This window comes from Acipenser ruthenus, chromosome 10, assembly GCF_902713425.1.
Source record: "Acipenser ruthenus chromosome 10, fAciRut3.2 maternal haplotype, whole genome shotgun sequence".
Taxonomy (NCBI): domain Eukaryota; kingdom Metazoa; phylum Chordata; class Actinopteri; order Acipenseriformes; family Acipenseridae; genus Acipenser; species Acipenser ruthenus.
In genome coordinates, this window is record NC_081198.1 from 8806652 (window position 1) to 8831849 (window position 25198).

A 25198-nucleotide genomic window follows, 5' to 3' on the forward strand; every position below is an offset into this window, starting at 1 on the left:
TCCCGGGGTTATTTTCCAAAATATGATAGGATTACTGGCCCTATATGTCAGAAAATACCCTGTCCACATTCTCTTTTGAAATCCTCCCAACCAGAAGCACCACAATGGTTTTAAAGTTACCCCCCCCCCCCCCCCACACACACACAAACTCCCAGTGATGGAAATAACACCTCAACCACTGCCACTGTTTTTGCGCTCAAATAGGACCTAACACTAATTAAAGTACAGTCAGAACCCTGGGGAAAAGGTTTGATAAATAACAGTCCAAGCAATGAAAGAAAAAACATGACAAAAATGCCCTACTAATTTGCAAAATATATCAGCAATGTAACATGAACTGAAACAGCTTGATCTTCTGTTGATTATATTCTCATCCTTCCCTTACGCAATACTTGAAATTACGGTCACTGTAATAACAAGAACTGTGCTGTAGTTACACATTTTAATTTCACAACTACATGTGTAATTACACTTTTAAATCAAACATAGTTTAAAACTTTAACTGCCAATGTCAGCAATTAATCAATTAATATTATAGCTCGCTATAATATGGCTCCAATTAAACAAAAACGAATTCCAGGGTAGCAGAAGTTGTTTCTTGCTATTGTTTAACTGTTACATTTGTTTCATGCCTCACAGAGGGTGTTGCCTCTAATTCACTTTAACTGGAAATATCTTGAGTAATTACATTTTAAATGGTGAAAAAAGTCACTTTTATTATATTAATAACTTCTGCAACAATGTCCTGCCATTTCATCTGGTTACTTGTAACACTTTTATAATGTTTCAATTAAAACTGGTTTGAGTGGAGTGAGGTTTAACACTTTTTTTTTTATAAGATTCGGGTTGTAGCTATTACACTTTGAAAAATCTGTCTTTATCATAATTACTGTTGGCATTTTACATACAACTTGCAAAAGACTGTTTGTGAAGTCCACAATATGTCGGAGATGACAATTACTTGCACGTAACAAAAATGAACACACAGCCCTTTTGCAGCATGTTTAAGTATTTTTAGGTGATTACATTTCTCTTAAAATAAACACAAAAAATACTTTAAATTGACTTTTTTGGGTACATTACCATACATACTAACTATAATAAATACCCATACAGCTCAGCCTTCTGAACAGGATTTGAATTTTTTTTTATATTTTTACATGGAAGGTAGACTTCCACACCAACAACATGTTTTTATTTTTTTTCATTATTCATCTGTTTCTGTCAATCCTTACATACAAAGTATACAGTAAACACTAAATAGTTAACAGTAAATATATGGATCCCTTAACTAAATGTACAGCTAGGGCCAAAAGTTTTGCATCAGCCTATAGAATTAACTCATTTTGCTTCATAAAGTCAAATGAAACCTGCTGAATAATGTTACGTTAACATATTGAATTACATACCGCTTTGTAGTTTTCCATATACTTAACAAAAAAACTGACAATTTTAAAATGTGACATTTCATATATAACATGAAATACTGTTCTACTGTTATGTCTTCTGGTAGACCTTTGCAACATCATTCTGTAGTTTCTACAATGATATTAAATAAAATATCTAAATTATGTTCATATAATTAAAAAGAAAGAGATGTCTCAATACTAAAATTCTAGGTGATGCAAAACCTTTGCCCATAGCTGGAGGGCATACCTGTCTCAGTGTCACACTGGTGCTCACAGGGGTCAAGCAGGCGACGTCCGCACAGCTCAGCCATCCAGGGCCCGCTGGCATTCTGCTGGTAGAAGAGCAGCACCTGGGCTGGATTCAACCAGTCCCTGCCGTCCAGCTGGCTCCCCTGCTGTAAAATAAACCTGCTTCCTGTGGACACAAGAAACACCAACGCCAAATAAATCCAATGTAAATGTTCAAGTATTTGTTTTTTCTGTACTGTTATTTATTAAATTATAAAAATTCTGTTTTCCAGAAATCAATCACTAGCTACCGTGTGTGAAAACAACATCATGCCACAAACAGCTAGCCAGCTGAAAAATTTGACCTTCTTCAATGAGCCAATTGAATAACATTACATCACAGAGCACCAGTGTTTTCCTTGGTGAAACTGCTGCATTTTAATCAGAAAGGGTTCTTCTTTAAAACACAGGTATTGATTTTTGAGTAGGATATACAGAAAACAAGTTGATTCACCTCAAGAGTGTACTTTGTGCTTTGGAGATAATGTCTTCCTGCACTCATTTTGAGGAAGGGTTGTTAAAACATTTATGTCTGTTAGTGTTTCATAAACAACCGTGTTAGTGGAATTAGTAAAACAGAGTATTGTCTGGACTGCACGATTGATCACTGAATTTTGATTTATATTTTCTTTTAAAAATTGAAACATGCTATATCCGTAATAAATTAACCAGTGCTTAGAAATGAGTTGTACAATTAGCTTGTATAACATGCGTAGCTCAAATTTGTAAAATATAGCATTATAGTCCTACAAGTTTTTCAGTTTATGAATGAACTAACACTTTAATTGCAGTTGACACATGTTCTCTTACAAAACACTAGCATACTGTATCACCTACAGTTCAAAAACTAAAATAATTGCTTAAATAGAAACAAACAAAATTCAAGAAGCCACTCTTATCATTTCATGTTCAGAACTTTAGTCTAAATAGCACTGTATTACCCAACAAGGACTGCAATTGAATAATAATGATGAAACTTACCATCTGCAATGAGGTGCTCAGGCACGTGGAGAATGATGCGGACATTAAGGGGGCAGGTTAGGTGAGATGAGTAGACTAAACCAATTACACAGCTGACAACACTGATCAGAGTCAGAGTCGTTTTATTGATTGGACTTCGTGGAGAACCTGTGAGACAGAAAGAAGAAACTCTGACGTTACAATTCTGGTTGACCTCACAGGTTATAAAGTCGCGAAAAAAAAGTTTTCAGACAATAAAAAAGCTTTTAAATGAAAACCTGGCCTGAAGGAATGGCAGCTGTGTCCTAGTATCCCCTGATGGTCGATGTGTGGGGGCTTCTCAGTGCAGCAGAAAGATAAAGATTTATCTTGCAATGCTGCACTATTTGCTTGGAAAGTGAAATCTCTACATAAAAAGTTAAATATTTTTTTTCTTCTGTGCCACCTGGTACGATATTGAGCTGAAAATTCTTCTCCATTTGATGTGACTATGAGGAAATCCCCTGGAGATATCCAGATGGTTGATTGAACTGCAATGCAGTAGAACAAGTTATCAGAGCTCCATGTGCCCAAATTTTAAAAGTTTCTGCATAATTTGTAAAACTAGATGATTTCTTCTAAAACAGTGAATAAAACCTGTTTGGGCCCCATTTTAAACTATCCTGAAAGATCAAGCATTCTACCAAATGAATATCAATAATTTCATATATATATATATGAAATTATTGATATTCATTTGATTGATATTCATTTGATTAATTGCGCAATCTGGATATAGAGCTGAATTGGGTTTTTTTGGAAAACACTGAAGGTTTGCCGTCCATACTTGCAAAAAAAGATCGTCCAGATGCGTATCACAGAGTTCTTCTCTGGAAACAATTTGCAGTAATGTAGTGTGGAAGATTGCTCTATTCCAGGTTCTTTCTCAGCACTGTTTTACAAACCAAGACCACAGGTGTTTGTTTTTTAATGTCCTTGCACACGTTTTATTTTCACACAACAAATGAAAATAAACAAAACAAAACCTAGCCCTACTTGAGCACTAACAAGACATACAGGAACCTCACTACAAACAGGACAGCTAAGCTGCTTCCCTGGAAAACAAAACACAAATACACAAAATAAACTTTGCAGTACTACGTTTGCAAAGTACCTTTTCTCATAACGGTTCACGGCCGGGCTCTTCCTTCATCAGCCCTGAATGAATGATCTGTGGGATTTTTATTCCCCAAAAAATTAACAAAATACAGGCAGCTGGTCCTAATTTACAATTGTGGCCAACTGCCAGAACAATTAACACATTAATAAACACACATTTCAACATGTGTTTTGCAGGGAGGATTTTAACCCTCCCTGCATTTCTGCACTTACTTTTTTATACTTACTTTTTATTACATTCATAGTTTTTAACACATCTTTTTTATTAGTGTAATGAGTGTCTTAATAAATATTTTAAACCGCATACACGGTTGTTTGTTTTGATTACTGTACTGGTGATTGGGGGACATTCTGAATGTCAAGTTATTGTGTGGGAGTTTATACTGTCCATCGCTTACTGCGGGTGAATCACGTTAACACAAACGCGCCCGTTCTAAGCGGTGGCGACTATATATATATATATATATATATATATATATATATATATATATATATATATATATATATACTGTATATATATATATATATATATATATATATATATATATATATATATATATATATATATTATATATATATTTATATATATATATATATAGTAGTTATACTAAAAAATAAACTTACTAATAATATTAGACAAAAATTTTCACAAGAAGTCTATGTCAATGTCATTTGTGTTATAGATTATGGTGTATTTTGTTTACTGGGTCTTGCATGTATCTACAGTTAGTAAAGCATGTTTTGATTGTTTTGCTTTAAAGACTAGTATCTTGCATTCTCTTTGTCAATTGAAGAAATAAAATCACAAGATACTATTAACACTTTTACCATCAATTATCCCAGCATCAGATAGATTATTAAAACACATTTGCAATAATTAGATATTTGTGAATAAAATCACATATATACAGTGCCTTGCAAAAGTATTCAGACCCCTGACCAATTCTCTCATATTACTGAATTACAAATGGTACATTGAAATTTCGTTCTGTTTGATATTTTATTTTAAAACACTGAAACTCAAAATCAATTATTGTAAGGTGACACTGGTTTTATGTTGGGAAATATTTTTAAGAAAAATAAAAAACTTAAATATCTTGCTTGCATAAGTATTTAACCCCTGTGCTGTGGGAAGCTCCCAGTTTACACCGATGAAAGAAATTGCCCTAACGAGGACACAATTACCTTACCATTGGCCTCCACCTATGAACCATTAAAGTTGCTGTCACATTTTCTGGATAAAAAACCCACTGTTGAAGGATCATTGGTCAGGCTGTGAATCTGAAGGAAAATGAAGACCAAAGAGCATGCTGCAGAAGTTAGAGATAAAGTAATACAAATGCATAGATTAGGGAAAGGGTACAAAATAATATCCAAGTGTTTGGATATCCCAGTGAGCACAGCCGGATCAATAATCAGGAAGTGGAAGCTGTATCACACCACCCAGGCACTGCCAAGAAAAGGCCGTCCCTCAAAACTCAGCGCTCAAACAAGAAGGAGACTTGTGAGAGAAGCCACAGAGAGGCCAACAATCACTTTGAAGGAGCTACAGAGTTCAGTGGCTGGGAGTGGAGTAATGGTGCACCAGTCAACCATATCAAGAGCTCTGCATAACATTGGCCTGTATGGGTGGGTGGCAAGATAGAAGCCGTTACTCAAAAAGTACCATCTGAAAGCACCTCTGGAGTTTGACAGAAAACATGAGTGACCCAGCTGCGATGTGGGAAAAGGTTTTGTGGTCAGATGAGACCAAGATAGAGCTTTTTGGCCAAAACTCAAAGTGCTATGTGTGGCGCAAACCTAATACTGCCCATGCCTCAAGACACACCATCCCTACAGTGAAGTATGGTGGTGGCAGCATCATGCTGTGGGGATCCTTCTCATCAGCAGGGACTGGGCATCTTGTTAAAATTGAAGGAAGAATGGATGGTGCAAAATACAGGAAAAAATGCAAGAGAACCTGCTTCAGTCTGCTAAAAAACTGAAGCTTGGGAGGAAATTCACCTTTCAGCAGGACAATGATCCCAAGCACAAGGCCAAAGCAACATTGGAGTGGCTCAAGAATAAAAAGGTGAATGTCCTACAGTGGCCCAGTCAAAGTCCTGATCTCAATCCCATTGAGAATCTGTGGCACTATTTGAAAATTGCGGTCCACAATCGTCGTCCAACCAACCTGAACAACCAGGAGCAAATCTGCCAAGAAGAATGGGCCAAAATCACTCCAACACTGTGTGCAAAGCTTGTACATACTTACCCCAAAAGACTTAAAACTGTTATTGCAGCGAAATATGGCTCTACCAAATATTGATGTGTGGGGGTTGAATACTTATGCAAGCAAGATATTTCAGTTTTTTTATTTTTCTTAAAAATATTTCCCAACATAAAACCAATGTCACCTTACAATAATTGATTTTGAGTTTCAGTGTTTTAAAATAAAATATCAAACAGAACAAAATTTCAATGTACAATTTGTAATTCAGTAATATGAGAGAATTGGTCAGGGGTCTGAATACTTTTGCAAGGCAATATGTATTTATATATATATATATATATATATATATATATATATATATATATATATATATATATATATATATATATACACACACATACACAGTACTGTGCAAAAGTTTTAGGCAGGTGTGAAAAAATGCTGTAAAGTAAGAATGCTTTCAAAAATAGACATGTTAATAGTTTATATTTATCAATTAACAAAATGCAAAGTGAGTGAACAGAAGAAAAATCTACATCAAATCAATATTTGGTGTGCCCACCCTTTGCCTTCAAAACAGCATCAATTCTTCTAGGTACACTTGCACACAGTTTTTGAAGGAACTCGGCAGGTAGGTTGGCCCAAACATCTTGGAGAACTAACCACAGTTCTTCTGTAGATTTAGGCAGCCTCAGTTGCTTCTCTCTCTTCATGTAATCCCAGACAGACTCGATGATGTTGAGATCAGGGCTCTGTGGGGGCCATACCATCACTTCCAAGACTCCTTGTTCTTCTTTATGGACATCTTCCGATTGCGAAGGGAAGTAAGCATGATGTGTCTTTCATCTGCTGCAGTAAGTTTCCTTGGCCGACCACTGCGTCTACGGTCCTCAACGTTGCCCGTTTCTTTGTGCTTCTTCAAAAGAGCTTGGACAGCACACCTGGAAACCCCTGTCTGCCTTGAAATTTCTGCCTGGGAGAGACCTTGTTGATGCAGTAGAACTACCTTGTGTCATGTTGCTGTGCTTAGTCTTGCCATGGTGGATGACTTTTGACAGTAAACTGTCTTCAGCAACCTCACCTTTTTAGCTGAGTTTGGCTGTTCCTCACCCAGTTTTATTCCTCCTACACAGCTGTTTCTGTTTCAGTTAATGATTGTGTTTCAACCTACATATTGAATTGATGATCATTAGCACCTGTTTGGTATAATTGTTTAATCGTACACCTGACTATATGCCTACAAAATCCCTGCCTTTGTGCAAGTGTACCTAGAAGAATTGATGCTGTTTTGAAGGCAAAGGGTGGTCACACCAAATATGGATTTGATTTAGATTTTTCTTCTGTTCACTCACTTTGCATTTAGTTAATTGATAAATATAATCTATTAACATGTCTATTTTTGAAAGCATTCTTACTTTACAGCATTTTTTCACACCTGCCTAAAACTTTTGCACAGTACTGTATACATATATATATATATATATATATATATATATATATATATATATATATATATATATATATATATATATATATATATTTATTTATATATATTTATATATATTATCACCCGTAATGATATATTTTTAAACATGTTTAACCTCTATTTCACCTGAACATGTTTTTAAGATTCACAGTTCAAAGTACTGTGAGCTGTCATTCTTCGCATGCCAGTTTCTACTTATTTTAATTAAAGGTGTTAGTTACATTGTTGACAGAGGCTTTCTGTGACATCTGTGTGCTAAAAGGATTTTGGTAATTGGATCAAGTCGTTGTAATCGTAAGCAACCATGCTTTCAACTGCTTTTCTCCCCATCTGTTGGTGACAGCATTGTCTCCAGGGTTTTGAGATCCTGGTTTCCTCAACCTTCTTGCTGTCTGACAGCGAGAGGGTACCAGAAACAAATCACTGGCAAGGACAAAATGTATCCACTGAAACCATGTCATGCACTGTTACACAAGCCTCATTTAAAGGGTTTTTAAAACTTGGTTTTGTGCAAATTAAATAAGAAATTGAAATAAATAATGTTAAAGGGTATTAGTAACCAAAAATATTACTGCACATCCTTCAGGTATTGAATATGAATATACAAAATACTAGAATCAATCACAGTTAAATTGTGTTGTGTCTCTACATGTCCACCCCCATTTTAAAAAGAACCCTGCGAGAAGTGTCATTACCGTTTCTCATACCTCGGCTACGTCTTCTGCTTCTCGAGGGGTCAGTGTAAAAGGTCAGCTGGGGTTCACTGTCCGCCTCAGTCCCCGAATCCCCTTCCGGGTTAAGGAATGCTGACCCCACTGTGGAGGACAGTCAATGAAACAACATGATTAATTCAGTCTGAGCACACACATAATATTTAAAAGGGTGGTACTCAGCGATATCAAGCACAGGGCCTTTTTCAATCCTAACATGTGGATGTGTAAGATATGGCTTACACTCTTTGTGCACATTGAAACCATTATGGTGAGTGCTGAATTTGTATATGCTACAGGCTGTGCATTACTGTATATATATATATATATATATATATATATATATATATATATATTTGTATATTGAATTCTGTATAGTATACTAAGCTGTTTCTTCTTGGTTAGTATACAAAAGTTGCATGGTATACTACAGATGAGTGTTATACAAGAGGTACACGTTATGCAAGAGGTGCCTGTTACATACATGTTACATGTAAGGGATTTAACCCAAGGCAAGTTCTAGTTTTGTTGCATGCAAGGTTCAGGGAGTCATGTTTTGTTTATGTGCCAAGAACGAATTTTATCACAGACTACTATACTATTCACTGTGAGAAATCAATAAAAGCACTTGTTTTATGGGCAAGATATATAAACAGATAAAGCAGCAAGCAGGCGTGAGGGTCAGCCGCCTTCTTTTGGGACTAATTAGATGTGGTGCAATAACCCAAACAAACTGTGGGAGTGCTGCCCTCTGTTACAATACAGAAATTCAAAGTGACCGTGTTAGCTCTGACAAGCTTAGAACAAATGATTCCATTATCTCAGATAACAGATACATCCAGATTACATAAATAATAATACAGTTAAAGAGGAATCGATCAGTTTAAAGCTAAAGAATTAAGATGGCTGTTTTTTAGCATTTAGCATAAAATCTGTCACTAGAAATTCTAAATGGATCTTTTTTTAGGGTAACTGGGACAATGACTGAAAAGCAGCATTCTTGAAGCTAATGACGCAAATAAAAAAAGAATATTGCTCTCACTTGAAGGTGTAACAAATGCTATCTTTACTGTAGTAATTAATATTGGGAATGATTTAATTAAACTATTTATTTTGAACTTATCACTTTTGCTATCATAATTTATGTGTAGGCATACTCTCAATGTACAGTATATCTAGTGTTCCTCGTTTTCAGTTTTTATCTTAAAAAAAAAAATCCGGGGATTTTTTACAGTTTATTTTATATATATTAAAATAGGGATAAAATCGGTAAATTTTTTTTTTTTTTTTTAAATTCTATTGAAACAAAAATTGGTTGGAAAAAATCTCAGTCTACACACTTTACATGTGGAATATGATGTGTAGCAGTTCTGGTTTCTGATTAATAATGTCCCTGGCATGTATGATGAAGCAGAATCTGTGCAAGTCAAAGCCACATTTTCCCAAGTTAGCTGGTACTTTGTGAACATTTGGGCAATCGCTGTGCTGACGGAAATAGTATCTACAAAAGGTATGAACATGACATCAGCACAAAACACGCCAGGTTTATTCGTCTTGAAAGCATAAAAAAAAGAAAATTTACAGAACTGGGTGGTGCAAGCCATCGGGAGACGCGTCAGAAATCATACTGGACATTTCCATCAATGCATTCCATCTACGTTTACCAAATAAAGCATCACCATTTTCTGTCAAATATTTACGATTAAGATTGTCGGCATTAGGCAGTGTTTTAGCTGATGGACAGACAGTACTGTCGCACGAAGTCACCAATACATACCTCTCTGCAATAAACAGTGTCTGTCCAGCAAAGCACAGCGCTCTGACAAACTCATTAACACAGTCATTCTGCGCTCTGTTTTATTAAAGCGTGTGTAAAAGCTTCATTAACTGATTGCTTGTCTCTCAGTTCACTTTATTATTTTAGTTTAATGTGTCGCTTATTTTTCATTATGTTCTTTTATTGTCAGTGCAAACATGTACCTCAATGCAGCACTATGCATCCTCTGCCTCATCTGACCCACTTCTGCTATTTTTGCCTTTTGTATATTTCGAAGCATTTGTTTTCTTTTGAATATCATAAACTGATTTACATTTTCTCCCCTTTTCTCATCCACTAAAAATATTATATATTTGTGCAAGTATTTAAATTTAGTTTTTGATCAAGCTAGTTGTTACTCCGCCCAGCAATTGCCTCAAATCAGACTTTGATTGGCCAACATAATCAGGTGATAATGTGTTTGTGAAGTGACAGAGAACCACGTTTGAACGTTATTTGATCCTCTGACGTCTAAACGTCTGCTGTATCCTAGGATATACAGTGTAGGTCTGCTTATTACAATATCAGAGTCAAAATAAAACAGCATTACAAATCAAAATATTGTGTATTTCCTAGAAAATAGTACCAGGAAAATATTAAATCATAGACAAAAATCAGTAAAAATCGACGTCCAGTTAAGAAAAAAAAAATCCTGTAATTTTTCGGTAAAATTCGGAATAAACCGCAAACACGGAACACCAAGTATATCATGCTAAAAAGAAACACGCAGATACAGCCATGGCCAAAAGTTTTGCATCACCCTATAGAATAACACATTTTGCTTCATAAAGTTGAATGAAGATTGTTGAATAATGTTACATTAACATATTAAATTACATACTGCTTCAATATATTTACAGAAAAACTGACAAAAATTGAAAAATGTGACATTTCGAAATATAATTTTGTGGTTTCTTTGATTACACAATGCTGAATAAATGATCTAAATGATGTCTCAATCCTAAAATTCTAAGTGATGCAAAACTTTTGACCATAGCTGTAGATTGATTAAGTGTAAACACAGACAGGAAGGGTAACCATGTGGAATCTGTTTTCCACTACTACTTTGGGAGGCATTTTAATATACAAGGAACATGTGCCCTACTGTAGATACTGTGAAGTACAGAAGGCAGATTGTAAGCACAAAATGCTTATTCCAGCAGCAAGTCTCCAAAATTAGCTCTCTGGAGACGCAGATGTGGAAGAGAGGTTCAAAATTGTGATGTTATTTATAGGTAAAGTACAGGATTCAATATTATCAGTGGTGTGTATCATGGCTAGGTTTGGCTGATTACCAAATACCCTCTAAATATTCCTCTTAAATAGATTAGGTACGGCATGACCTCCAGTTTGCAACCTAATGGAAGTTTTTAAAATAACTATAGAAGTAGACATACCTGTTTGTTACACTAATTGCCTAGTGATAAACAGACCTCATTTCAGCCAAGTCAATACGACCTTTAACCTCTGTTAGCCCCACCTACCCCACATATATAGCCTGGAAAAGTCTGCAGGAAGGTATTTAGCAAGCAAGAGACAATAGGGTGTTTATTAATCTCAGAGACAGAAGAGGAGAAGATAAAGATAAATAAGATGGATCATTTTCAGGACAGAAACTACTTTTATTTTGCTACAGAATTAAGAACAAACAGATTGGATCTTTTGTATTTTTTTTGTTCTGAAATGATCCCCTCATTCATCTTCCTGTTTTTCTCTCTGCCTCTCAGAATACCAAGTATAAATAGTCCATGTCTGCATATCGGCCTAGGATAGTGGCAACCACTCTTTAAGCAAAATTCTATTATTGAAAAAGAAAGCCTCAATTTTTTATTTAAGTAATTGTTATTGTTTAAAATGACAATGCAACAGAATAAATAATAGTCTTCTTCTCAAGGTCAGGATGAGAAAATAATAGCTTTTGTGACCAAGAAGAGACTATTCTGTTTAGAAGCAGATTCCAATAACAGTAAAGGCCCATGTAACCTACAACTGCTTTAGGGTCTTTAATAATTGGAGCCAGGAAGCATAAACATTAACACAATCTTTTATTGTTGTTAAATAGGTTATAAATTATAACAGCACGATAGTTTGATTGCCCAGTTTTGAGGGGTATGTTTTCTTAGCCGTTTCAAAACCAATCGGGACGCCATTTGGCACGCTTGGTGTCCGTGTCACAGATCTTTTTTTTTGGTAGTTTTTGAAAATCCATTCGGTAGTATTAAAGTTTTAATACGCGATATCTTTAGACAACTTCGAAGTTGACTACAAAAACCCTGTCCTGCAAATTTAAGTAATTTATAGCTGGAATGCTACGTGGGATAAGGGTCTCGTCCCTATACTGTAGCATTTTGCTTCCTATCATGAATGAGGTAATAATATTACTGTAATATATATATATATATATATATATATATATATATATATATATATATATATATATATATATATATATAGATATAGATATTACATTCAAGGTGTGTCCATTTCTGCTAAACCAACAACAACAAAAATAACTACTGTAAACATGAATCTCTTCAGTTAATCAACAAAACAAACCCGATGATTGACACTATTTTATGTCCTTTCAATGATCTCATTACTATGCCACACATACATCAGATTTATTTTCCAGCATATGAAACATGAGTATGGCTATGTCAATAAAATAAATAAAATAGCTCAAAGGGTTTAAAACATAAAAAGAAAGGTATACAAGAAATACGTTGTCTCACTTCACAATTCACAAGTTTTAGTCACAAAGAACAGTGGTCTTTCTTAACTTCTAAAGCAGTGGTTCACAACCCTGGTCATGGGGACCCCTTGTGTCTGCTGGTTTTTGTTCCAACTGAGCTCTCAGTTACTTAAATGAACACTCAATTAAACTAACAATTTGGTTAATCACTATTCTTCAGCTTATAATACACTGGCTATTTCAAGTTCTATTCAATTTAATTTCTATCTCTTTTAAACCATTCAACAGCTTTGATTAGGCCAATTGTTAGCTTAATTGAGTGTTCAATAAGGAAATTGAGTTGGAAAAAAAGTAACAGCAGACACAGGGGGGTCCCCAGGACCAGGATTGAGAACCACTGATCTAAGGCATATTAGGCTGTTTCAGAGAACTTTTCAATCCTTACTGTCACTTAAAACGTAGTTTTTTGTTTTTAATATACATTTTAAATAGTATGAATTACAGTTCTTGTTCTAAACTACAAAATTGTAAAATTCCAGTAGTATTTGTTGACTGTCAGCCACAGAGGTCGATGGAATAAAACGTATTTTCCCTTCCAAAACACCTTATTAACTCTTGTTCTGTTGTTTCTGAGGTACTATGAAAGAGATACTGGTTGATTTTATTACTATTTCACATCCGCTTTAATCAAAATAATAAACAAAACAAATAACACATAGAAACCTGGTCTGGGGAATATGGGGAACGACAATGTGCTGTAAAACACTTTCCATTTCATCTCATGAGACACTGCATACTGAATACATGTGACTGAATCAGTGGCAGGCTTTTTTGACTATACCGTCATCTTTTGTTTTGGACAGCTCCTTGTAACATTTTCTGTGGCACACAGACTAGTTGATGGACTGTGATTTGTTTCTGCTTGTGGGCAGAGGGCTCAGGCACAATTGATTTTTGGTGTGATATCCCTAGATCAACTTCAAAGGAAGATTTCAGAGGCTAGCCGTGTGCAGCTATACCCTGTAGCGCCAGGCAGTGGAAACGAGGCATTACTTGTTGTAGTAATATGTGAGCCAGCACTCACACACTGCAAGGTCAAGAAGATTTTGATTGCTGTGGCTACTGATATATTGGCAATTAAGAGAAAAACTGGAATGGAAGTGGTCATAACATTTTCTTTAATTATTATTATCAGGGACTGAATGACATGTTGCATCTTGTACAGTGTAAAGTTCATTAAAAACAGCAATTAATCAAAGAAAGATGATTCACCTCTAGTTTTGTTTGATAGGCGCTTGCGCTGGTTGCTGGAGGTGTGAGAGAGCAGAGTTGTATGCTGGTGATTGGTGTCTGCAGGGCTGGTGGCAATGATGTTATCCTTGTACTTGCTCATTAGGGACAGCTTGGTACTGTCACTCCCTGATGGAACAGAAAGCACAATTAGGAACTGCAGAAAATTGCAGCAAAGACTCGTGTCATTCAGGTACAGTGGCTGAAAATCCCCAGTCAGATTGAGAAGTTCAAGTTTTAGATCCTTTCTTTACACTACACTGTACAATACCTGCAGTTCTATGCCTCTGGATATCTGTCACATTTTCAAGCTACTCAACCATTCAGAACTGCAATGACTGAAGAGCCTACGTGAAAGGTCTTTAAAAAAATAGCAATTTTTTTTTATTTATTTTTTTTAACATCGCTAACAAATATTTGTCGCATGTGCCATTTACAATGTTATACTGAGAAAATGTTGGAGCCATTTAAGTTGCAGCAATTAAAGAAAGATATTTTTGGGCAGAATATTATAATTGGATTGACCCAGCCCAGATTAATTGTGTCTTGTCATACTTAAATAAAACACGTATGTAGGTCAACCACAAAAATGTGTGCTCTATGTGTGTTATTCAGTTAAAAATGGAAATCATTAGGGAAATTAAGTAAACCATAAATTATAAGAATCTTGTTTGTGTGTATACAGCAGATCTTTTTACATAGATTAATTGTTTTGTTTACATAGCACCTTTTTTCTCTCATTTGTTTTATTTTATTCTTATTTCATGTGCAGTAAAACCAACACTTGAGGACACAAATATTAAAGTAATATATACAAAGGAATCGGCAGAAATAAAAAAAAAACAAGAGTATCATAATTTATAGAAAACATTACATTATGTATAAGTAATCAAACTGACATAAAGATTATGACCTGAACCCACAGCTTTCTGATTCCAGTGAGGTCTAAATAATTAGAGTTTGTTTTACAATTCCACACAAGGTATCACACTTCCCATTGTTCAAATGGTAATATTTTATTCTTAGTTGAAGTGGCATCAATTACAATTACAGTGTATTGTATAACTGTATTTCACTTGTGTAGTGCAGTTGTGTTATTATACAATTCATGTTATTTGCAAAAACATTGCAATTACACATGTATTCGTACATTTGCAAAACCACATTGCCATTACATTGTAATTTAATTAATGGTAACACTTTCATTCAAGTGCCATTCTCATTACCGGGTGTGAGGTCCATGTTGGACTTGTCATTGCAGCCTTGTAGGGAGTCCAGCGTGCGGGTGACCTGGCTGGTGAAGTCTTTGCCCCCGTTCATGCACTCGCGCTGCAGATGGTGGCGCAGGTCTGTGATGTCGTACTCGTAGCCGTCCAGGATGGGGGTCTCGCGGATGCTGAGGGTGGAGTTGTGGCACTGGGTACGGGGATTGCGCAGGCTCTCGCGGGCCTGGCCACCCATGAGCACGGAGGGGATGTAGTGGATTTCATTAGCCGCCTCCGCACTGGCACTCTTCTGGGGCTGAGGAACCCGACGGCGCTTACACCAGCGGCGCCGAGTATACAGGATCAGAACCAAGCACAGGATAGACAGGAGAAGAGCAATCATCCCTCCCTGCAACACAAAGCAGTGGTGGAAGACTTAGCAACCTGGAATAGGGCTACTTGTCAGGTAATACTGACAAATACTGAATGTACTTAGGAATCATGGACCACAAGATCTAGTGTGATACTTATTCTATATACAAGTGATGTTAAAAATCGTCACAATAGTGATTATGCTAATGAGCAGGCGATAACAACCTAGGTCCAAAACTAATAATGTACTAATTTGTTCCAAATAGTCCTAGAGTGTTATGTTGCAGTGGGTTCTATATTTTGGTCCTTTAATATGCCAGATTCATTGTATTAAAGTTAAGTTAGCATAAAGATTCTCAACACAACAGAATGAGGCAGGAAAATCAGTTTGCAGTGAAAGTGGAAATTAACCTTTAGAAGAGTAGGTCATTAAAACAAAAGAATGTGGTACAAAAATAATCAGAAATAATTGTAGCAATTAGAAGATAAAAAGCCATTGGAAATGTGTGAATTCCGGAGATTATTGCAGAAAAGGAATTAAAGATAGAAACCACGCAAGGGGGAATCATGATGCACTCTTCAAAGCTTGTGTCCTCTACGACCTCTCAACGGCCTCTTTACCACAAGTCATTGAGTAGCTCAGCTGGACAGTCTGGGTGGCAGTTATCTGTCCCAACCCACCTGGCCAGACCCAGTATCACATAAACAACAACTATATCACATTTCTATAATGCATTTAAAAGCACTGGGGTATATTTTAATGATCTAAACAAGCCTACAGATCCCAATACTGACACACCTAAAACTTTATGAATCCTGCTGATGTTTTACTGCAGAGGTGATTAATTGACCCCGTAATTATCACCACTTAATATTTTTTTTTAAATCAGTGTAAAAAATACCTGTAGCAGCAGCATTAAGAGCTGCCACTGTTTAGATCATTAAAATAGTTCCCACCCTTTCCATGAGACACACTACAATAACAGAAACAATACAGCAACCATACTATGATTAAACAAACCACAATTAAACCATTAGGAAAAATGTGAATTAACTAAAATGTTTACTAAAACTACTGTATGTTCAAAATGTCATGCTGTAATGCAGCTAAAACTCAACGATATATAATCTGTATAATCCAGGTTGCCAAACTCACCTACACCAGTGTAATAGCGACCAGTTATGCTTTCATTCCTAGCATTTTGCAGTGTGGACCCTGGTATATAAGTGCTATAAAATAATCCAATATCAAATGTTGACACCTGCAAAGAATTACTGTCCTCTAACATTTTTCAATGTTTCTTCCCGACAATGCCTTTCACAAAATAAATGTCCGGGCCTTGCAGAGAAGTGAATATGAAAGCTCTGCTGTCTCAGGTCATTTTAAATAAGCTCTTAATGAAAATCGCTAGGCATACAAAAGTGCAATGTGAAAGCAACTATTTCCATTGGTGCATAACTAGATTAGAGGCAGAGTTGATGTCTGATAGAGTACAATATTGTTGAATTTCATGTTCATAAAAATGTGCTTTTATGAAACAGTTTTGTCAGATAAAAACTGGAAAATAATATTTACTGTTACAAAAATTATAAAAAGATATTTATAATTGCTTACCAAAAAATAAATACTCAATCTTTCAGGAAGGCAATTTGCTCTCCACATTTGCACATTTAATTTATTTCAAAAGTAGGCAGGTGTAAGTTTAGTGCCAGGTCTAATTTTAAATGCATTGTATTTCAGATGTAGACTGAATTTAATCAAAACTTGAAGCAATTCAGTCTGAACAAACTCAAGTGGAATGAAATTAAATGAAATTACCAATAATGGATTTGGGAGAAGCCTAATTTACATTACACTCGACATGGTAGGATTTACTGTTAATACTTACGAATGATGAATTTAAGATAGTCGAAAATGCAAGAATCAAAAAATAATGTGAAAGCAAGGAGAGACTTCACAAGTAGCATGATGGTCAGTGCCCATACTACCGGCTTGTACCTCAAAACAGTGGCTGCACTGAGCAACGGGTCCATCATGACTGTCTGCAGATATGTGCAACGTTTTAGACAAGCAACAGACATGCTACAGAGGGTCAAATCACAGAAACCTTCAACACTGGACAACACACACCTGTTTCCACTCCAACAATGAACCGGGAGCATCCCACTATTATAGACATTGTTCGTTTGTGTACAGTACTGCAGTTGTGCATCATTTCCCAAGGTGTGTGTTACAGCATATCTGTGTGGTTTTACTTTAATAAAACACAAACCCCAAAAGTAAGGGTAGTTTCCCCTCACCCTCCTGATAATGCATGCACGGTTCTGCTATTTGAAAAAAATAAAAATAAATGTTGCCTTCTAAAAAGAAGCAGAATTACAACTTACTCTTTACAACAGTAATCCATATTTAATATATTTCTTAATATCTGCAGGAATCGTTTGGCTTATCACAGGCCACTGGGAATAAGTTACAATTTTCACAAGATAAGCCTTTTGTGTACTTCTTATCATATGATTTTTTTTTAAAATGTATTATGAAAGAGAAATCGCTGGAAAGCCATTAAATCACTGTTATTAGGAAATAAACTGTACTTCTCTTGCCTACAGTTTTATGCAATGCATTTCTGGCACATTTTGCTTTAAAGTAATACAGTTTTTTTTTAGCATGGCAAAATGAAATGTTGAACCCTAAAGCTTAATATTCATTAAACATTAGGAGACTATTGTTAATTGAAGCCAACAGCAGTCTAGGGCCCCCTTTTCAGAAATTCTAGGCTAAATGAAAGCACAGACTAACTTTGACTATGCTAACATTCAAATCAATGCTTGAAATCAAGACTCAACTTATCAAAGCCTTCTTATCTTTTATAAAGACAACTTTCTGCCAGAGAAGATTCATTGTATCGAATGTGAGTTTAAGGGGAGGATGGGCACTTAATAATGCAAAAAGTGTGCCAACTTCTCTGTAGTCTGACCGATAGAGTACACACTGCCAAAGCCAGCAGATGATAAGACAATAAATACACTTGTTTTATTGCCAAACTAAGAGCAAACACTGTTAAGCATTCTTCTCAGGCACAGTGGCATGGCTCATAAACAAGATACAGCCACACAATAAAACCTACTGTTTTTTTTCCCTAAATCAAATAGAACATTTATCCACTTCTTGAAGAGGGAAATGCCACCACTGATTAGACTACTTTGATTTCTGTCATGACCTTGAAAACAATTTATCCTCTGTGCATTTGAAAAATTAAATATGATTGACAAACCAAGGATTCACAGATGAGTAGAGACACAAGTTGATGGCGGGAAATACAGTACTTGGTAGGAAAACTACTCTAGAGTCGAAACAAAACAACAAAAACAGTGTATTGATACTGAAGTAAGACAGATGGAAGACACCAGGCAATAAAACAACAGGACACAATGAAAATATATTTATAACATGAATCATATCTTTTCATATATATGATTTCTCTTCCTAGAGGGCCTTATTCTTTCAAGTCTCTACTTCTGGGCCTTGGTAATGTAACAATATATGTCAATATATGTTTGAGTGGGGCTTGGCCTACAGAGTTCATTGTAACAAACGAGATTGTCTTCAGTCTGCGTTATTATGCTAAGGATCCTGTCGCCCGTGTTTAACAAGGTAGGGGTTTTGACTTCAATGCCGCCTCCATAGAGCCTCCCTTTATTGCTCCAGCATTGAATTACAACCATGTCTCTGTACTGCCTGCAGTGAGACAAGCTGAAACATTGGGCTTGAGCCATCTGTTGCCATTTCTACGTGTTAATGCCAACCCTGGTAGATTAAAGTTATCTATCTGTGTTTTAAAGAAGATTTTAAAGAAACAAATAAACATAAGATCAATAATAAAAGAGACCAGGTGAGGCTCAGTCAGTCTGACAGGATAGCAGACACAAGTTTCTGCCAATAATGCTTTAGAATTTATTTATTTTTTATTCTTATTATAGTATTATCTTTTTATGATAACATATAGTTATAAGTAGAATGAGATATTGTAGACTAGTCTCAAGGAAAAACATAATAAATTAAATAGTGTGAGGTCTGGTGAACAGGCTTGGCATAACTAACAATATTATTGAAAACAGCGTCATACATATGTTTAATGCTAAAATGGCAATGCATAACAAAATATTAAAAACAGGGAAATACAGGAAAAGGTTTAAGGACCTTTGCACAGTGTCTGTCAATTATGATGTTAATGGAATGAACGTTGCCATGGGGATTTTACAGTTTTTTTTGTTTGTTTTTTTACAATACTGCAATCTGTAATAGTTGATATAAGATTATAGTGGATATTTGCAATTAAATGGTTACACAAATTTACATATTTTCTTTTCTAGGCCAATTACAAAATCTAAAATATATATATATATAAATATATATATATATATATATATATATTGAGAGGTTTATGGCAGAATGAAGCAACCCAACAAAAAAATATAGTACCTTGATCTACCATCCTTCATTTGTTTACAGAGAATATTTGTACAGGCCAGACATTAAGTCGTTTTGCCTACCATTCATATGCTGTGAGCTATCTAGTAGAGTGCTGAATTTTGATACAGTCTCAGAACAGGCCATGGGGAACAATGATATGATAAAAAAATGCCCATACTGTTCAAGCCTGTAGGATTAATTTACTAGAGCAGCTATACTGTAAGTAAGCAATAACACATAAGAAGGCGTGGGTTGTACTGATACTGTCTTTATGCCTGCCCTGTACATTATAACTTAAATACCACAATGAAAAGTGTTACCATGACAGAGATGTGCAGGATGCGCAGCTCCTCCTCAGCAGACTCGTTTGATGGGTAGTCTGTAGGGGACATGCCTGGTAGATTTTGGCTGCTGTCTTGGTGGTGAATGTGGAAGAGCAAAGTTCCATTCTCCAGCCACTGCTGTCTCCATCTCACCAGAGGGATGTCCTCAGCACTGCCTGAAATTTCTGTTGACAAAAGACTATTAAATAAAATTCTGCATAACAAACAATGAAGTTGCAGAACCCTGTAAAGTATAATTGCTTACATTTTTTTTAGATACATTCAAGGTATACACCTTAAGCGTCCTTCTTCAAATAAAAAATACAAAATAAATGAGTAAAACTTCAGGGCTCAGGTTTTGTGAGTAAGAGGTAGGTTCTTGTGCCTGTATAACACTGGAGAGTTGCAACGGAAATTAGTGAACAATTTAACAAAGCAATCTGATGGGAAAGGAACACGCTATTTGTGTAATTTCAGAAATAAAAATGAATGCATATATCCTGTGGTATCTTTTGTGTAATACACCATCTCGCACTCAATCACTCTCCCAGTACTTTCACAAGCCATCACAAATGAGGATGGGTAATACATCCACCCAGGGAACATACAATTCTAGTTATTAGCATTAAAGAAGGTGGCCTACTGTTTGTAACAGGTCCTAATAGAACACTCAATCCCCAGGGGAGCATTTGAACCGCTGCTGATGAATTCAGTTGGGAAGCCTGTTCTAACCTCAATGCAAATGCATGGCCAGGGAAATGGCAGCTCCAACGGGTAGGTTTCTCTTTTAGTTAACTTCCCAGGAGTCAGGTTGCAAGTGACAGTTTTACAAATGAAACAGTCAATGCATAACATCAGGGGGACCACAAACATGTACATGATAGAAGAAACAGAAAATTGAACTACAGTTACATTGTGTATCATCAGCACAAGGAAGTACATTTATTTATTTTTTTACCACCTCAGAAAAAGTATAAATTAGATTTTTTGAAGGCTTTCTGATAAATAGCGATTCATCTCAAAACTCTTCATTAATAGCCTCTGAATTACCTAATTTATTAATAGTCTCTGCTAACCCATCATCACATCAATTTTATTGAGGAACACTAGTTAGTTAATGCAGAAAAAAATGACACAATTAAGAGATATATTAAACTAGCAGTATATAATACAGAAAGCATTGATTTAATTCATTCAAGTGTTTAATTTCAAGTGTTAATAATATATTTTTAAAAGAAGCATTTCAACTATGTCACATGTTTACAAAGATTACTGTATGAAATAAATCTGATTCAGTGCTGAAACTGCTGGATTTATGAGAAGCAATCTAAATTAGATGGAACAAGCTGGTTTGGTCACAGTTCAAGCGTCGACATATATTGCTTGTTTGTTTTTAGTTTCTTTTGTTTTATTAAAACCACATTCATATTTGGTATAAGTGTGTATGTTTTTCCATCTATTCAATTTCTGTAAAAATTATATGTGACAGCATAAATTACTGCATTTGTTATGGATGTTTTATTATTATTATTATTATTATTATTATTATTATTATTATTATTATTATTATTATTATTATTTAGAACTGTTTAGGTAATGTTGAAACAATAGGAATTAAGTGCAGTGTTCTGACAGTCCTAGATGCCTTTACGAAGACATACATTTGTCACTTGGCTACACGTAAACCCTGCTTTAACAGTCTGAATGTCATTTTTTGTCATCCCATCTCTTCAGCAGACCTTGCCTGTAGGTTGTCTAATTGGTGCTCTTAGCAGATGTCAGAAATATATCTTAACCAAAACGGACATTTCTGTCAGGGCACTGCTTTCTCCGGTCACAACGGGGGCATTTCCCATCTGGACTCCAGCACTCTGTCTTTTCTGAAAACCAAAGCAGCAGCCCTTCTAACAGTTAATGGGGATAAACATCTTCCATTGTGCTTCAAGAGTCAGCAGAGCTCTGATCAAATAGATCTGTCTGGCTTTTTTAAAATAAATATCACTACTGGAAGAGGTAAATAACTGGTAAATAACTGTGGTGTATTAACTCAGTCAGTTAGGGTATACACAGGACATTTTTTTTAAATTCCATACTGTAATACCGAAGACCTCACTTAGAAAGACACAAGTCACTAAATAAGGCACCTGAAACCTAAAAAAACTGATTATGGCTACTGTAAGGTGATGTAAAGAGCTGAAGTTGGGGCTGATATTAATCAAGATTACTTTTCCACTTCCTACTAAAAAAAATAGACTGTTTTGTTTTCTAACATTGTTACCATTAAATTATTCCTTTGGTAAAACCTGCAGAACTTTTATTAATGCAGGACATGCATTTGTAGTTACAGACAATTCTAACGTACACTTATGAACGCCCTGCAGCAATCATGAGGTGCTTGTAACTCAAGAGATTCTGCTGCATTAGATTTTATGAAATGTAATTATTTGGTGTGGTAGAGTATAACACAATGCAGGTAGAAGAGGAGGACAGGCAGTCTTTACAGTTCAGCATTACAGCGGATCAGCACTATTCTGCTCACATCCTTCTGCAGTCAGTGCTGGCTTTCTTACTTTTTTTAGCTTCTGGTAAAAAAGTCAATGAGGTTCAAATTACAGAACTATTACTATTAGCTCCTGGCATAGCAGGTTTATATATCCTCTGAAGTTCATAAGGAAATAAGACTGATAGGAAAGCTGTCAACATATTGATAATTTTTTTTAAAAAGAAGAATACTGTTATTTGCTTCACTATCACCTGATGGCAGAAAAAACAAGCTGGAGAGTTCTACAGAATTGTAAGTGAATGTAGTTATACTCTAGATATTATCATTTCTAAGGAAGATGAGAGCAAGACAGTGGCTAAACTTACATATCCTGCTTCCCAGCCCTCTATTAGGCCAATCTTCTATGCTAATTTTAAAATACCTTATTCAGCAAACATGAAAGCCATGACGTATTTCTGTTGCCTGTTGTGCTGCAGGAATCATATAGCTAAATACAGCTATATATATATATATATAGGACAGGAAGAATGTACTGTTATTTATTTCTTAGCAGACGCCCTTATCCAGGGCGACTTACAATTGTTACAAGATATCACATTATTTTTACATACAATTACATTATTGGATTATATACCACTTTGTAGTTTTCCATATACTTAACGAAAAACTGACAAAAATGGAAAAATGGGACATTTGGAAATCTAACATGAAATACTGTACTACTATTATGGCTTCCAGTAGACATGATGTTAAATAAAAGATTTAAATTATGTTCATATAGGTTTGGGTTTTTTTTCGTTTTTTTCGGGTTTTTTTTTTTTTTTTTGTAGTTGTAGATGTATAATATATACAAATCAACTTGTTTTTGATTTGAATAACAGCTTGAATAACAGCTTGTTTTTCCATCCAGCTATATATATAGACACGCACACACACACACACACACACATACACTGGTGTATGTTCCACACAAATACATATCTTAATATGAAAAATATGATACAGTTTCCTATGAATTTGCTTTCATGGCACAAACACCTTGCTGCAAGTTATGGTTTTAGAAGGGATATCAAGAAATGTTTGTGAGAAAGATCACACAGTGCTAGAGAGCTTGGTGTATTAGCTAAGGGATAACTGTGTGGGCATCTGTGGGAATGTAGTGATTTTGTTGTCATAGGTACAAAGAGTGAACATTTAGCATGTTTATTTTTTGTAACTGAAGCTAAGCCCTTTGCATTATCAGCTCAGGAAGCAAATTAAATCCCAGAAGGGTTGGTTTTGAAAAGCTTTAGTTGTTTTTGAGCTCTGGGCTCACATTTTTTATTTTAATCATGCTGTATATTGGCTGTATTTTCTACACTAACGATTAGTCCAAGTTAAGCACATTTCTTTTAGAGGACAATGCAGACAACACTTCAAGGTCACCCAGTGTTAATCAACTTTGATCTGATGAAAAGTGTCCCTTTGGTTACAGGGCACAAAAATGGGCGTTCCTGATAATACTGATTGCCTGGGGGTTTAATTGCTTGAGATTTTAGCAGGAATTTAAGGCATTGTAATTTTTGAAGGCATCATTAAACAGCCTCAGAGAGAGATAGAAGCAGTAGTGGTGTCAATAAGCAATGGTAAGGCTAGTGGAAGTGACAGCATCCCCAATGAATTCTTAAAATATGGGAGCAGACAACGAAGCAGTGCCCATGGCAAGATGATTGCAATCGAAGGCTGGGAAATGAAATAGCCCCATGGAACTGGAGAGTAGGAGAACTAGATATTTGCACATGAAAGGATATTGCCTACCAACAGATATTGGAAAAGTTAGGCTCTATTGTTTTCATAACAGAGAAAAAAGGACAAAGGAAGAATATACTTGAGATTATATTCAGAAGGACATTCATAAAAAGTTGAACTAAGCTGGAAAGAAATGTGTGGATTACTTTCTACCCTGCCTTAATATTTATCTAAGTATTTGTGAAATTACACAGCACACTGCCAGTCGAGGCTTTCTGAAACTTTATATTGAGCCAAGGATATACAGTAACACACGGCTTGAAATTAACTTTTCCATGCACTAGCCACTATGGCTAGTTGATCGAAAAATCCACCGGCAACACAGACATTTTACCGGCAAGCATCGTTCTGGGGGGCGAAGATGACAAAAGAAAATGCAGAAACAAGCAACAATTATAAGCAGTCTTAACAGGGTCTGAAACGATCTGCCTCATGAGTGAAGATATAGCTTCAGAGATGTGTTGGGCAACTGCCCTCTCCACAGACTGCATGCGCAGAAACTGCACAGTCAC

At 35.7% G+C, this 25198-nt stretch overlaps 1 protein-coding gene across 4 annotated transcripts in view; it reads right to left on the reverse strand.

Moving 5' to 3' along the window:
• Nucleotides 1-25198, reverse strand: part of LOC117409440 (astrotactin-1-like) — a 156562-nt gene that overhangs the window by 106515 nt on the left and 24849 nt on the right. For 3 of the 4 annotated variants that reach the window (XM_034015524.3, XM_034015492.3, XM_034015514.3), the window contains exons 2-7: nucleotides 20393-20580; nucleotides 15248-15635; nucleotides 14004-14150; nucleotides 8209-8328; nucleotides 2679-2825; nucleotides 1657-1824 (exon numbers count right to left, since the gene is read on the reverse strand). In XM_034015524.3, coding sequence (XP_033871415.1) covers nucleotides 1657-1824; nucleotides 2679-2825; nucleotides 8209-8328; nucleotides 14004-14150; nucleotides 15248-15635; nucleotides 20393-20580 — 1158 coding nt within the window. The remainder of the gene's footprint in view (nucleotides 1-1656; nucleotides 1825-2678; nucleotides 2826-8208; nucleotides 8329-14003; nucleotides 14151-15247; nucleotides 15636-20392; nucleotides 20581-25198) is intronic. The other variant, XM_034015503.3, reaches the window with a different exon arrangement.